This window comes from Solanum stenotomum, chromosome 9 (genome assembly GCF_019186545.1).
Source record: "Solanum stenotomum isolate F172 chromosome 9, ASM1918654v1, whole genome shotgun sequence".
NCBI classification, from domain to species: Eukaryota; Viridiplantae; Streptophyta; class Magnoliopsida; order Solanales; family Solanaceae; genus Solanum; species Solanum stenotomum.
This window is the reverse complement of record NC_064290.1, coordinates 7,848,540-7,861,962: the sequence shown is the minus strand read 5'-3', so window position 1 is coordinate 7,861,962 and position 13,423 is coordinate 7,848,540. Positions and strand designations below refer to the sequence as shown.

General features: G+C 34.1%; 1 protein-coding gene across 2 annotated transcripts in view; it reads left to right on the top strand.

The window, feature by feature from the left end:
- The first annotated feature begins 9,673 nt into the window (after positions 1-9,673).
- The window catches only part of LOC125877064 (cytochrome P450 CYP72A219-like), a 46,030-nt gene continuing 42,280 nt past the window's right edge, over positions 9,674-13,423 (top strand). Inside the window, exons 1-5 of one of the 2 annotated variants that reach the window (XM_049558376.1) lie at positions 9,674-9,971; positions 10,613-10,830; positions 11,372-11,619; positions 11,976-12,360; positions 12,823-13,253. In XM_049558376.1, the coding sequence (XP_049414333.1) occupies positions 9,689-9,971; positions 10,613-10,830; positions 11,372-11,619; positions 11,976-12,360; positions 12,823-13,248 (1,560 nt within the window). In that variant the 5' untranslated portion in view covers positions 9,674-9,688 and the 3' untranslated portion in view covers positions 13,249-13,253. Of the gene's footprint in view, positions 9,972-10,612; positions 10,831-11,371; positions 11,620-11,975; positions 12,361-12,822; positions 13,254-13,423 lie in introns of those variants that run through there. The other variant, XM_049558377.1, reaches the window with a different exon arrangement.

Here is a 13,423-nt window from a genome sequence, read left to right as displayed (position 1 = left end):
CCAGTGCCCTTTTTCTCGACAAAAGGCACATTCATCTTTGCTGAGTTTGGATCTTGACTTGGATCTCCCTTTCTTCGTTTTCATACGATTTTAAGAACGACCTCTCGTAATCAGTGCTTCTGCTTCTCCGCCTTTTTGTTTTTCTCTCTTTCTTTGTTCATAACTATAAGGCAGAACAAACTTCTTTGAGAGATACTTCATCATTCCCATGTAGTAGAGTAGTTTCAAGGTGCTCGAACTCATCGGGAAGTGAACTTAACAACATTAAGGCCATATCTCCATCCGTAAAAGTCACGTCCATATTCCGCAAATCTGTCGCCAACTTATTAAAGCTGGTGATATGATCATTCATTGTGCTACCAGGAATATAAGTGAAGCGTAACAGTCTTCTTTTCATGTAAAGTTTATTTTGACTTTTTTTCTTCAAGAATTTCTCCTCCAATGAATTCCATAATTTATTTGCAGATGTTTCCTTCGTGTATGAATACTTTTGTTCTCTTGCTAGGTAAGATCGAATGGTACCGCAAGCAACACGGTTGATAATCTTCCAATCTTCTTCTCCTACACCGTCTGGTTTCTTTTCTTCTATGGCAATATCTAGCCTTTGTTGAAAAAGAACATCAAGGACCTCGCCTTGCCACATTCCGAAATGTCCTGACCCGTCAAAAATTTCAACTGCAAATTTTGCACTTGACACAATTTGTGTCATAAGCGAAAATGCCAATGATGACGTATTATTGACATTCGATGTAGACTCATCATTTTTATTGTCTCCCATTTTTGCTACAAATACTATTTACTAGCTAACAATGCAAAGACCAAAGTAAATCTTTTCTGATGTGGAAGTTCAGATTGTGCTGCAACCACAGAGCATACTCAGATAATACCTTGGCTCTGATACCAATTGTTGCGGAAGCCGAATATATAGAGAGTGATGGAATCACAACTGCTATATCTAAAGGTAGCTAATAAATAGTAAATGAGACAACAATAAAGAGAACACCGGGAATTAACGAGGTTCGACAAACTTTTGTTTTCTTTTGCCTACTCCTCGGACACAACCAACCAATATTTATTTCACTCCAAAAGAGTACAAGTGAAATACTACAAGAGAGAAGAAGATCAAATGCCTTTGAAGATGAGAAGGCAAGTGAGAGGTCTGTTACAAATGAATTAGGAACTACCTATTTATAGGAGTGAATTCTTCCTATTGATGTCATCCATGACATCACAATATTTGTCAAAATGTCAAGATTTACCTTGTGAAACCATTTTATGGTTCACCTAAATTTCACCTACAAAAGATGTTATCTTGACTTTTATACCAATGAAGAATTATCTTCCTAACTACCAAATCTTCACATAATTCATCTTTGAATCTTGTCAAATTTAACAATACCTTCAATATAAGAACATATCTTAATAAAGAGTTTTAAAACGGGTTGAAATTGGAGATTGAATTGGGCTCAATTGAGGATTCTTTTAAAATGGGTTAGGCTTGAATGTGTTGAGATTGAACCCAATTCAAATTATCTTGAGCCCAACCCTTAAAATTCTGGACGGGTTGCCTATGTTTGAGTTCATTTTTGACACCCCTAACTGCAGTGGTTGGTGAGAACAGTAACAGAGGAGCAGAGCCCTCAACTAATGGCATTGCACTAGGTTGTTTTGTCCATCTTATATTTGTCATATTGATAAGAAACAACCTGGTTTTTGCAATCAAGTTTTTAACCAAAGCAAAAGCCATTCTTCTCTCAAGGCAGGTATTCTCATACACAGCAAGGGACTTGATCGAGTGATTAAGTGTAGTCTTTAGTTGTTATGTGAGGTTAATGTCTTGTATTCAAAAAGTGTAAGATCTATTCATATGCTATAAATGAATTTAGATCATTTCAATTGCAATCATCGTCAATTCGAGTTTGTAGCTAGAGTTAGTTGTGTCAAGTTCTTTTTGAAGTCTATATCAACTAGGTTTAGTTGGTGTAGTGGGCAATAGATTCATTGCTTGTTGTCTTGTAATAGAGGTGTTGCAAGGAGGAAGGGATTAAGACTTTAATTCCTAGGTTACAAGAGTTTGTAATCTGAATTGTGGCACGTTGATTAATGAAGTTGTCGCTAAAATCCTATGAGATAGGTCATGCTTTTTTCCTCCCTGAGCAAGAAAGTTTCCACGTGAACATCCTTTGTGCTTTACTTTACACATTACTTTCTGCATCGTCTGTGTTTGTGTTATTAAGGGACCTAGTCAGTTACGTTGTGGTGGACTCATAAAAGCCATCAATGAGATTTTACAATTTATTGAGCAAATGCGTTTAATTAAGCTTAAATACGTAATAGATATTTAAAAATACACCCGAAAGATTTTCCATAATTTGAACCGAAAACGTCTAATAAGAACACTTTACTTTATTGTGTGCTATGTGCTCAATTGAAACAAGTCACAATTCATGTGTCTATAAATGAAATTTACTTCAAGTTTAAGGGGATCTCAATGTAATAAGCCAAACAAAAACTAATCAAAAGAGGCTAATAAGTTAATCAAGGGGAAACAGGATCCTGACCTAGCACATTACCGACCCCTTTCCAAACCGTCCACACTGATTTTACGCCCCCATTATTCTCATTCAGGCAATTCAGCGAACATCTAACCTGCATAGAACTTTGCGTTTGTGTTCACATGCCATCATGCTGGATAATAGAATTTGGGGAAATCTTTTTCTTCCCATAAAATTCTCAATCATTTGAGTCATTACCTCGCCTGCATAAAGTACGGAAGAGGATATTTCTCCTATTGCTGTCAAATTCCTTATCGGAACTCCATATTGGAATGTTAATTAATGCTTTGAATAGTTGGTGTAATTGTCTATTTGAATTGATAATCTTCATGTATCTGAATGAAGAGGTTACAGATTCAGATGATAGACACCATGCCATGTTCAGAAGGATTGATTTGATAACCACCTCAAAGGTGAAGAAGAGATGTGTTGTCATTGTTGAAGCATGAAAGAAAGATTAGTTGGGATAGTAAGATGACTGAGGAATTTGTTCCTACACACCTTATAAATGCGACTAGCAAAACAGAATCACATGACAATGTCAACAAGATCCAATAAACCAAAGAAAAAGTGATAGTGATGAACTATCGAGAGCTATTGGTCAGATTTGAAAAAGAAGATAAGAAAAATACTCCAAGTTACTTTACCGGACCATTCTATCGTTTTTTAGTTCATTCATTTGTAAAGGAAGTTTGAGCCTTTCTTCTTTTGAATTTTATAATTTTGCATTGAGAAATACATAAAACTCCACCTAAACTTGGCAGCACACGGGAATTTAAATATCCCTTAACATCTTTGAAGTGAGTTAAATACAACCCTAAGAATAGAATACCACTTCACCTGCCACATCATACCATGTAAGTACCACGTCACACTAATCAATTAATTAAAAATACATTTTAAAATCAAAATTGCCTCATCTTCTTCCACCCCTTCTATTCCCCCCCCCCTCCCTCTTTCTTCTTTCTTGATTTTCACCATTTTCAATCTTCACTAGCTTCTTTTTCCCCCCAAATTTACAGCCTTCAATAGTAGTTTTCTTCTTCAACATTCATCAACTTTTTTTAAAAAAAAATAGCATACTTACTTTTTCTTCTTCGAACCCTCTCTCTCCCACAAATTTGTCCCTTGGAGAATAATATTTTTGAAAGTTATTTTTTTCTTAACGTCTCAAATGAAAAATGAAGGTTGTGTAAGAAAGTTGATAGACCCATATTTTTTGCATCACAACTATTAGAAAATTCAAAATTGGTTACTTAAAATTCAAGAAAGTTTACATTCAATAATATGAATTAGGTGTTGGATTTTGTGATTAGTGAAGGGCGGGTGAGGTGAGGTGAGGGATGAAGATGAAGGAAAAATTTTAATATGGAAAAAGAAAAATATAAGGAGTGTTTCATTGGGGATGAAGACATTTGGGGAAGACAACAAAATAAAGAGAGAACAAAAAGATTAAATATTTTTTTTAAAAAAAAATTGAACACACAAATTTCATTTAGTTCTAAACAAGAAATTTCACTTTTTTGTTAAACTTAGTTATATATTGGCCAATAAAAAAATGTTATGTGTATGATTTTACCTTTCAGTTTTATTATTTTTATTAATTCATGTGCTTTGAGGAGAGTGAATACACTCACTTTGCCACGTTAGCTCTTAGGGTGATATTTAATCTTGTTAAGGGGGTATTTAAACGTCTGTATAGTTAAAGTACTAAAGTAAGTTTTGCTGCCAAGTTTATGAGTTTTTTTTTTTTATGTATTTTCTCTTTTGCATTACGTAAGCATAGAACACCTTATTCTCGCTAGCTCTTATTTTCTTCATGGTTACTTTGCAGAACCTCATTAGGATTGATAAGGTAAGGTCCAACTCCCTTGTACTTATTCCAACGGAGGATTTTTATTTTATTATCAATAAAAGACCATTGGGCATACTGTCTAGCAATAAATTCGAAGAAAAAAATAATTCTTCCTTCAAGTTCACATTGCTTGTGTACGGCTGTTCCAATTTTCTGGCCCATTGTTTCTCTTTTTTTTTGGCTGCGTATCATGTTTCCTACAATTTCTTGTCCTCAAGGAGTTCTAGAACCCTTTGGGTTAGTTTCTTGGTTTATAACTTAAATTTATACGTCTTTTTCTTCCCATAAAATTCTCAATCATTTGTGTCATTACCTTGCCAAAAAAGTAAGAAGGGAGCAAGGATATTCTTATTTCTAACTGTATACCCATTTTGTATTTTTGTGCAGATATGTACAGGCTGGAACTCTGACGAATAACTATTTTCACATTTTTGCTATGATTGCAATTCGCATGCCTACAGAAGCGAAGGTACCAAGTCAATACTTTATAAATGCTTGACATGTGTGGAACCTTGAACATTCTTCATAATTGTAGTTGATGCTTGCATTCATCTTCTTGTTTTTGTTTTCTAATTGACTCTCTTTGCTGCTTCAATTAGAGTGAAAACGACATTTGCTCCTTGGATATATTTGACTCTCTTTCTCCTCATTCTTTTTCTTTCAACTTCTTCTCTTCTTCCTTTCTTTCTACCAACTTCCAACTTTCTTTTCTTGCAAATAGTCATTTTCTGCTTCTTCCCAATACATTTCTATTTGTGGATAGATATGAATGTTTTGCAACTTTTGTTATCTCCTGTATTCAGATTAGCAAACCAGAAATAATAAAAGATGAAAAGAAAAACACAAAGAACTATCCGAGTCCACAGAACCCACTGTGTGTCCTTAAGAAACTTAATCCCCTAAAGTACCCGAGGTTGCAGATTAATTCCTCCCAAGATAAAACGGATTAGCCATTAAAGAAGTAGCGGTACCTCAAACTTCGATAATTCAACGAATCACACACACAGACACGATCGATCGATTTTATTTTGTAAGAAATGTATGCAAAAGAACGGAAGAATTCAATGCAGAAAAATGAGAGAAAACCTCTCTATTTATAGCCAACAAAGGGTAAAGATCACAACCCTTTGGAAAGAAGACAACCTTTCAGAAAGGTCACAACACTTTGAAAAAGGCATAACCTTTCAAACGGTCACAACCCTTTAGAAAGGCACAACCTTTCATAATGGTCACAACCCTTCATTTCCTGTTCACACCTTTAAAACCCAACAACTTCTTTTATTTTTATCTTCAGGTTCCTGTCATTAGGTTCATTGAATATAGAATTATGACTTGTATTTATCTGTTGAATAAGAACATGTTATGTGGCTCATCCGTTGATCTTTGCTAGGTTTTCTTAATGGATCCTTGGTGGAATCCTGTGGTGGAGCAGCAAGCCCAAAATAGAATCCATAGAATAGGGCAATATAAACCAGTCAATTAAGTGTGTGTCGTATTTATTCTACTTTGGATGCCTTTGAATGGAGCTTATTGTTGTTTTCAAATTTGCAGGATTGTGAGTTTTGTGATTGAGAATACAATTGAAGAGAGTATCTTAGAGTTGCATGAAAAGAAGAAATTACTTTTTGAAGGGCAAGTGTGTTTTTCTTATAGTCGTCTACATAGTTGCATTTGTCTTCTGACAAAAATAAAGTATTTTGATGATTTTCCCTTGCAAGTTTTTTTTGGTAACCAATGTAAATTACCATTAACAAATGATAAACAAATACACCTAAAGAGCACTCTAGTTAAGCCTCTTATAGATCTCTGCAACAACCAACAATACTTATTCGCCTTTCTAGACCGTTTAACTACCTCAAGTCTATCTGCAAATTTCTTCTTAATTTGTGTCATGGCTGTATCTGTATTTACAGTGACGCCTTTAAACAACTTTCAGTTCCTTGCTCTCAAAACCTGGTATATCATTGCTCCACACAATGAAGCAATAAGTTCCTTGTGAAACTGTTGCCAATTCTTCCTTTTGAGTCTATTTAGAATATGTTTGACAGTTCCAGCTGGAATCAGTGTCCCAGACCATTGTTGTATTTCCGCTTAGGGTGTGTTTGGTCTGAAGGAAAATGTTTTCCATGGAAAATGTTTTCCTAGAAAATGTTTTCCTGGAAAACAAGTTGATTTTTGACTTATTTTCTCATGTTTGGTTAGTGATTAGAAAATATTTTCCGGAAAAGATTTTTAGTGTTTGATTTGTGAATGAAAAATATTTTTGAGAAATATCTTTTATTTTTACTAGAGTAGAAAATAATTTTTGAAATTGAAAATATTTTTTAAAAACAAACTTAAATTTTTTTTTTGGGTGGGGGTGGGTGGATTGGGGGGCGAGGGTAGGGTGAAAAAATGAAATTTTGAAATTGAAAATATTTTTAAAAACAAACTTAAAATTTTTTTTGGGGAGGGGGCAGGGGCTGCTAGGGGTGGGTGGGGGGGGGGTCAAGGGTAGGGGTGAAAAAATGAAATTTTTAAATTGAAAATATTTTTTAAAAAACAAACTTAATTTTTTTTTTAATTGGAAGTTGGAAGAGAGTTTTGGAAAATGTTTTCCATAAGTTTTGAAGGGAAGTCATTTTCCTTAAATTTGAGGAGAATGAGTTGATTTGGAAAACATTTTCCAAAACATTTAACCCAACCAAACATGAGAAAATTGGAAAACATTTTCCGAAAAATGTTTTCCTTCATACCAAACACACCCTTAGTGTCAATATTTTTATTACATTCCTTTTTTGCTCCCTTCCTCGCTCTTTCTCTAAAAAAAACATTTTCCCCCAACTGTTCGTTTTTCCTTTGATTGCAGGACAGTTGGTGGTTCTTCAGGGGCCTTAGGAAAACTAACAACCGAGGACTTGACATCCCTATTTTATCTTCACTTTTGATATGTTCTATTTCTTCAGTTTGGCAAACCAATTGACATTTCTTTGTTCAGCTTCTAGTCAAATTCTGTACAAAGTCTTCTACATTTGCTTTTAGGCTGTATGGAGTCTGATCTATCCAAAGAGTGTTTCTGTTGCTTCTACATCTTAGTTGATAGGAATCACCTTCAACAGTCATTAGCTTCATCAATTGTTCTTATTGTTTACTTCTATTTTAACTTCACTTGCATAATAAAAAGTGCATCAGAATGCACACCCTCAAGGCAAGGTCATGGAAATGTGCATCTTCCATTTTTTTTAAAAGGTTCCTTTATTATAAAAAGACTAGGATTAGGAATGTCACTGTATCTTTCTTCTAGGCTAAAATGGTGAATTTTGAAGCTTTATTCACACTGAATTTAGTAATCGAAAGCTCTGTAATGTTAATTATTCTAACTATTTTTCATTTTGAATAATTTGTTGTCTTTTTTCTCTTTGTTGAATGAATCATTTTTAAATTTTGTGTATGGTTAATGACCTATAACCGAATCGAACCGAAATCGATAAATGTTCATTGTATTTGGTTTTTTCAATGTTATAGATTTTACACAAATCTCATAGTGTTAAGAGCTAATTACGTCTTATCCCTACTCTTTTCCAAATTATTACAAAAATTCATTAAATTTGGTGGAATCCGGATACATCTCGATACATCGCATTCTGATTTTGGATACATCCCTCAACATCCTGATACATCGCATCTCGGTTTTGGATACATCACGTACGTCCCAATACATTGCGTAAACTGATGTATCCAACTGACACATCACGTAAAGTAATATCTCGATACATCGCGTACGTCCCGATATATCGCAAAATGATGTGTCCGATTGATACATCGCGTAAAATAGAGATTTTTGTAATTTTTTCAAATGGTAGAGAATTTTAGAAAATATAGTAAAATAAATTGTGTATTTAAGTCATTTTTCCAATTTACAAATCGATTAAATTAATTTGATTTCGATCAATAATCGACCCAACCCGACTCGTGGACACCCCTATAGATGACATATTTGAACGTTTTCTCTTTAAAGAATGGTGAGCTACAATATAATCTAGTTTATACATAACGTCAGAATTGATTATATAAATTCAAGAACTTTTAACCCAAAAATAAATGACGGATTATCTAAACCTCCCTAAATTTGACGTGTTTTATTTAGATTTTCACCTAAGCTATCTATCAATCATATTAATTACCCTATCAAATAAGTCAAGTTAATTCGGGGATACTTAAGACTATTTATAGTTAAGCAAATCTGGATAGAACAGGCCAAATTTAAGTTCATCGGTAAATAAAAAAAGTAAATAGAGATTATAACATTGGTCAAACACTAAAAAATGATTTTAAAAAAAAATTATTTAACGCGGTAAAATTCCTTTTTCTAAAAAAAGAAGGAAAATGAGTATTCAAAAATAAGCATTTGGTGAATGAAAGTTTTGAGTCATTTTAAACTTATTTTAAGTTAGGGAAAATGCACAAGTACCCCCCCAGCCTATGCCCGAAATCCCAGAGACACACCTAACCTTTACTAAGGTCCTATTACCCCCCCGAACTTATTTTTTAATTAATTTTCTACCCCTTTTGGTCCTATGTGGCACTATTCTTGTGGGCCCAGCACGCATTGACAAATTTTTCAAAATAGTGCCACGTAGGACCAAAAGGGGTAGAAAATTAATTAAAAAATAAGTTTGGGGGGGTAATAGGACCTTAGTAAAGGTTAGGTGTGTCTCTGGGATTTCGTGCATAGGTTGGGGGGGTACTTATGCATTTTCCCTTTAAGTTATTTTTAACCTTGTCAAACACTTCCTAACTTATTTTAAGTCATTTTTTTGGGACTTATTTTAAGTTATTTTTATACTTGTCAAACACTTGTAGAAGTCAAAAACTGACTTAAATGGAGGTTTAACCAACTTTTAAGTCAATTCAAACACCCTTGTAATCTAATTTAACTTTGAAAATTAGTTAAATTGACTTTTGAAAAACACAATATGACAAATAAAAATGGACAAAGAGAGTATTAAAACTTCAAACACAGTATATATATAACACATTAATTTCCTAGAGCATCTAGATTTTTCTTAAGTATAAATATCAAAGATATTTACTCTACAAAATTCTAAAAAGATCTACTAAATATCTGAGATATTTTTTGTACCTCCAAAATTTTAGAAAATTCTACTAAATATCTAAGATATTTTTTGTACCTTCAAAAAACTAACTTTAATTTTTCACAAGTGAGAGTATTTAAACTTCAACCACAGTATATATATAACACATTACATTCCTTATAGGGGGAAGGAAACATTAAGTAATGGAGATTGTTACTTACTATTTCTTAGCCTTATTTTTATTAGCAATTACCTTTGTAATATATGCATGGAGGTTGTTGGACTGGGCATGGTTTAGGCCAAGGAAATTGGAGAAATGCCTTAGAAAACAAGGTCTCAAAGGGAACTCTTACAAATTGATTTATGGAGACATCAAAGAGCTGTCTAAAAGCATTGAAGATGCAAAGTCCAAACCATTGAATGTCTCTGATGATGACTTAACACCAATAATTCTCCCTTATTTCGTTCAAACAATCAAGAAATACGGTAATTTTTTGTTTTCTTTTCATTGGTTTTCTCATGTATTTGTTTTAGGGTTTGATTAGTTTGAATTCACATATGGAGTAAAGTGTATTTCATTTCAAAGCTCAAACTCGAGATCTTTGATTAAGCTCTTGTTTGACCATGGATTTTGAAGTTGAAGCTTGAGAATTGAGTTTTTGAAGTTATGATTTTTTTAACTTAAAGTTGTTTTACTTGGGAATTTTTGAAGTTTTGTGAGTGAAAAGTGAAATTTTTCCACCAGTTTTATGGAACTTGGAGATTTCAAAGTTTGTTTCAAATCTATGGTCAAACAGATATTTCAAGAAGATTTTTCAGAAGTTTTGATCCAAAATCTATGACCAAACGCGAGGTAAGGATAGAGGAGTGCTTACCCGCCCACAACAACATGATCCAATGACTCAACTTTAGTATCAAGTAGGAGTTCGGATAAACTAGTTACTTTTGCTTGGACCATATATTTATAATAGGAAATTTATTAAATATGCATACATATTTAGTTTCAAATCCAACAAGTATAATGAGAATCTAGCTATAAATTTCAAGTTCTAACTCCGCATCTTTCTATACTTGTGAAAAGTAAGAAAAGTTGAGCTAAGAATTTTTGGGCTTGCAATATTGTACAGGTAAAAACTGTTTTATATGGGTTGGGCCAAAGCCTTTGGTAATTGTAGGGGACCCTGAGTTAATAAGGGATGTGTTTAACAAACATGCCCTCTATCAAAAGCCAAAATACCCTCCACAGACCAAGTTGCTGGCAAAAGGAATTCTAAGCTATGAAGATGATAAATGGGCAAAGCATAGGAAAATTCTCAATCCTGCTTTCCATATGGAGAAGATAAAGGTATTTTATCATTCCTCTCCCTCCCAAAAGCATAATATATTTTCACATAGGGGGGAAGCTAAGGGGACAAAAGGGGTTCATTTGAATCCGCTTTGTTGAAATGTTAAATTTGTTTATTTTTACGTATGTATAGTAGATGTTGAATTCCCTTGGTTTCTTGGTGTGTTCAAGTATTAACAGTTTAAGTTTTTAAATAAGATAGTCACGCAATGCAACAAAAAACCTCATCTCCATAACAGTATAAACAAAAATTACTTCACTTGTATTGATAATCACAAATTCACGANCCCCCCCCCCCCCCCCCTTGAAGCTCCCCTCCTTTTAGCTCCTTTAGTGACTCGAACCCACAATCCTAGGTTAGAGGTGAGGGGTGCTTACCATTTGAGCAACTCTCCATGTATCACAAATTCATGATATTGACTCTACTTTCATTCTGTTTTCTCTCTAGCTTGCAATTATGGCCTTAGTTTTTTTAGGAGATAATATTTCTACAAGATGCAGTTGGTTTAATTTGTATTAATGAGTGGTTTACAATGTGTAGGATATGCTTCACGCAGTTCATTTGAGCTGCAGTGAAATGGTGAGTCAATGGGAGGAGGCTGTCTCAATGAAAGAATCGTCCACCGAACTCGATATATGGCCTTACCTTCAAAGATTGACTAGTGATGTTATTTCTCGCACAGCCTTTGGGAGCAACTATGAAGAAGGTCGAAAGATATTTGAGCTTCAAAAAGAACAAGCTAAGCATGTCATTGAAGTTTCTCGCACCTTATATATTCCGGGATGGAGGTAATACGACGTCATTTTTCCATAGTTTAAGTTATGTATTACAAAGTTCATCACTAACCTGTTGCTAAATGGTCCCTAGCTAACATATATTTTGGTAATGGTTTCTAATCCGTCCTTAAATAGGATCATCGACAAGTTTTTGTGGAAGTTGTACGCCGCTAATACCTATGTTTGATGTTTCTATAGCGCCTTCAATGACAAGTTAAAATACATTGATAGAGTAAAAACTATTTACGTGTGTATATAACTTAAACCCTTCTTCCCAGTATCTATATCCAAATATAACAGGAAAAGAAGTTTAAAATAGTGATTATTTGATGATGATATACATGTTTTTTTGTGTTAAACTAATGTAGGTTCTTGCCAACTAAGAGAAACAGAAGGATGAAGGAGATTGAAAGAGAAGTTCAAGCAACAATTAGGGGAATTATTGATAAAAGAGTGAAGGGAATGAAAGCAGGGGAGGCCAATACTGATGACCTATTAGGCATATTGTTGGAATCCAACTTTAAAGAAATCGAGCAACACGGTAACAAGAATTTTGGTATGACTATAAAAGATGTTATTGAGGAGTGTAAGCTGTTCTTTTTTGCTGGACAAGAGACAACCTCTGTATGGCTTGTATGGACTATGATTTTGTTAAGCAGGCATCCAGACTGGCAAGTTCGCGCTAGAGAAGAGGTTTTGCAACTTTTTGGAGATGGCATGCCAGAATTTGATGGATTAAATCGCTTGAAAGTTGTAAGTTATTTTAGCTTGTTTACCTTCCTTATAATTTACATATCTCCGCAACACATGGTGTTACTTTTATTTAGCGTCTAAGGATTTAAACTTAGGTTCTTTGCATTGAACTCATTGTTATACACTCTCCCTTTGTTCCATTTTGTGTGACGGTTTTTCCTTTTTAGTTTGTTCAGAAAAGAATGACATATTTAATCTTTAAGTTTCCAATTACCCTTTGATGGAACACTTTTATAGCCATAGAAATATCATGGAATGTTTATGATCTCAAGTTTTACAAGTTTTTTTTTCTATTTAACTCCATGCCCAATCAAATAGTGAGAATGCGTTTGTTTGAATCGTTTGTGGAAAATATTAGATTCATTTGAACACGTTCGACATAGGCTCCATCAATCTTTGGTTCTATGTTCTTGATTTCCTTATTACTTTAATAATTCAATGCTGAACTCATTTTAACAATAGGTGACAATGATTTTGCACGAGTCATTAAGGCTATATCCACCAACTGCTGCACTAGGTCGAAGGATTACAACTAAAACAAAGCTAGGGGAACTAACTTTACCAGAAGGAGTGATGCTGTCTTTGCCAACAATTTTAGTGCATCATGACAAGGAAATATGGGGTGAAGATGCAACAAAGTTCAAGCCAGAGAGATTCAGTGAAGGAATTTCAAAGGCAACTAAGGGCCAAATGACGTTTTTCCCATTTGGCGCGGGACCTAGGATATGCATTGGACTGAACTTCGCAATGATAGAAGCGAAGATGGCTATGGCTATGATTCTGCAACGCTTTGCGTTTGAACTATCTCCTTCGTACACTCATGCTCCACAGTCTGTAATAACTATGCAACCCAAATATGGTGCTCCTCTAATGTTGCATAAATTGTAAGTTGAGAGTTACATGAAATGCCTTGCATTGAATTAATAACTATGTCAAACAAGCATATTTAAGTTGATATATATTGCAGCTTTGGTCTCTGCTTTTTCCCGTAAACAACGAGAACTCATCCTCGGTGTTTTTTTTCCTTCCAATTTTATGTGCAATTTTTATTGTTTAAAAGTTA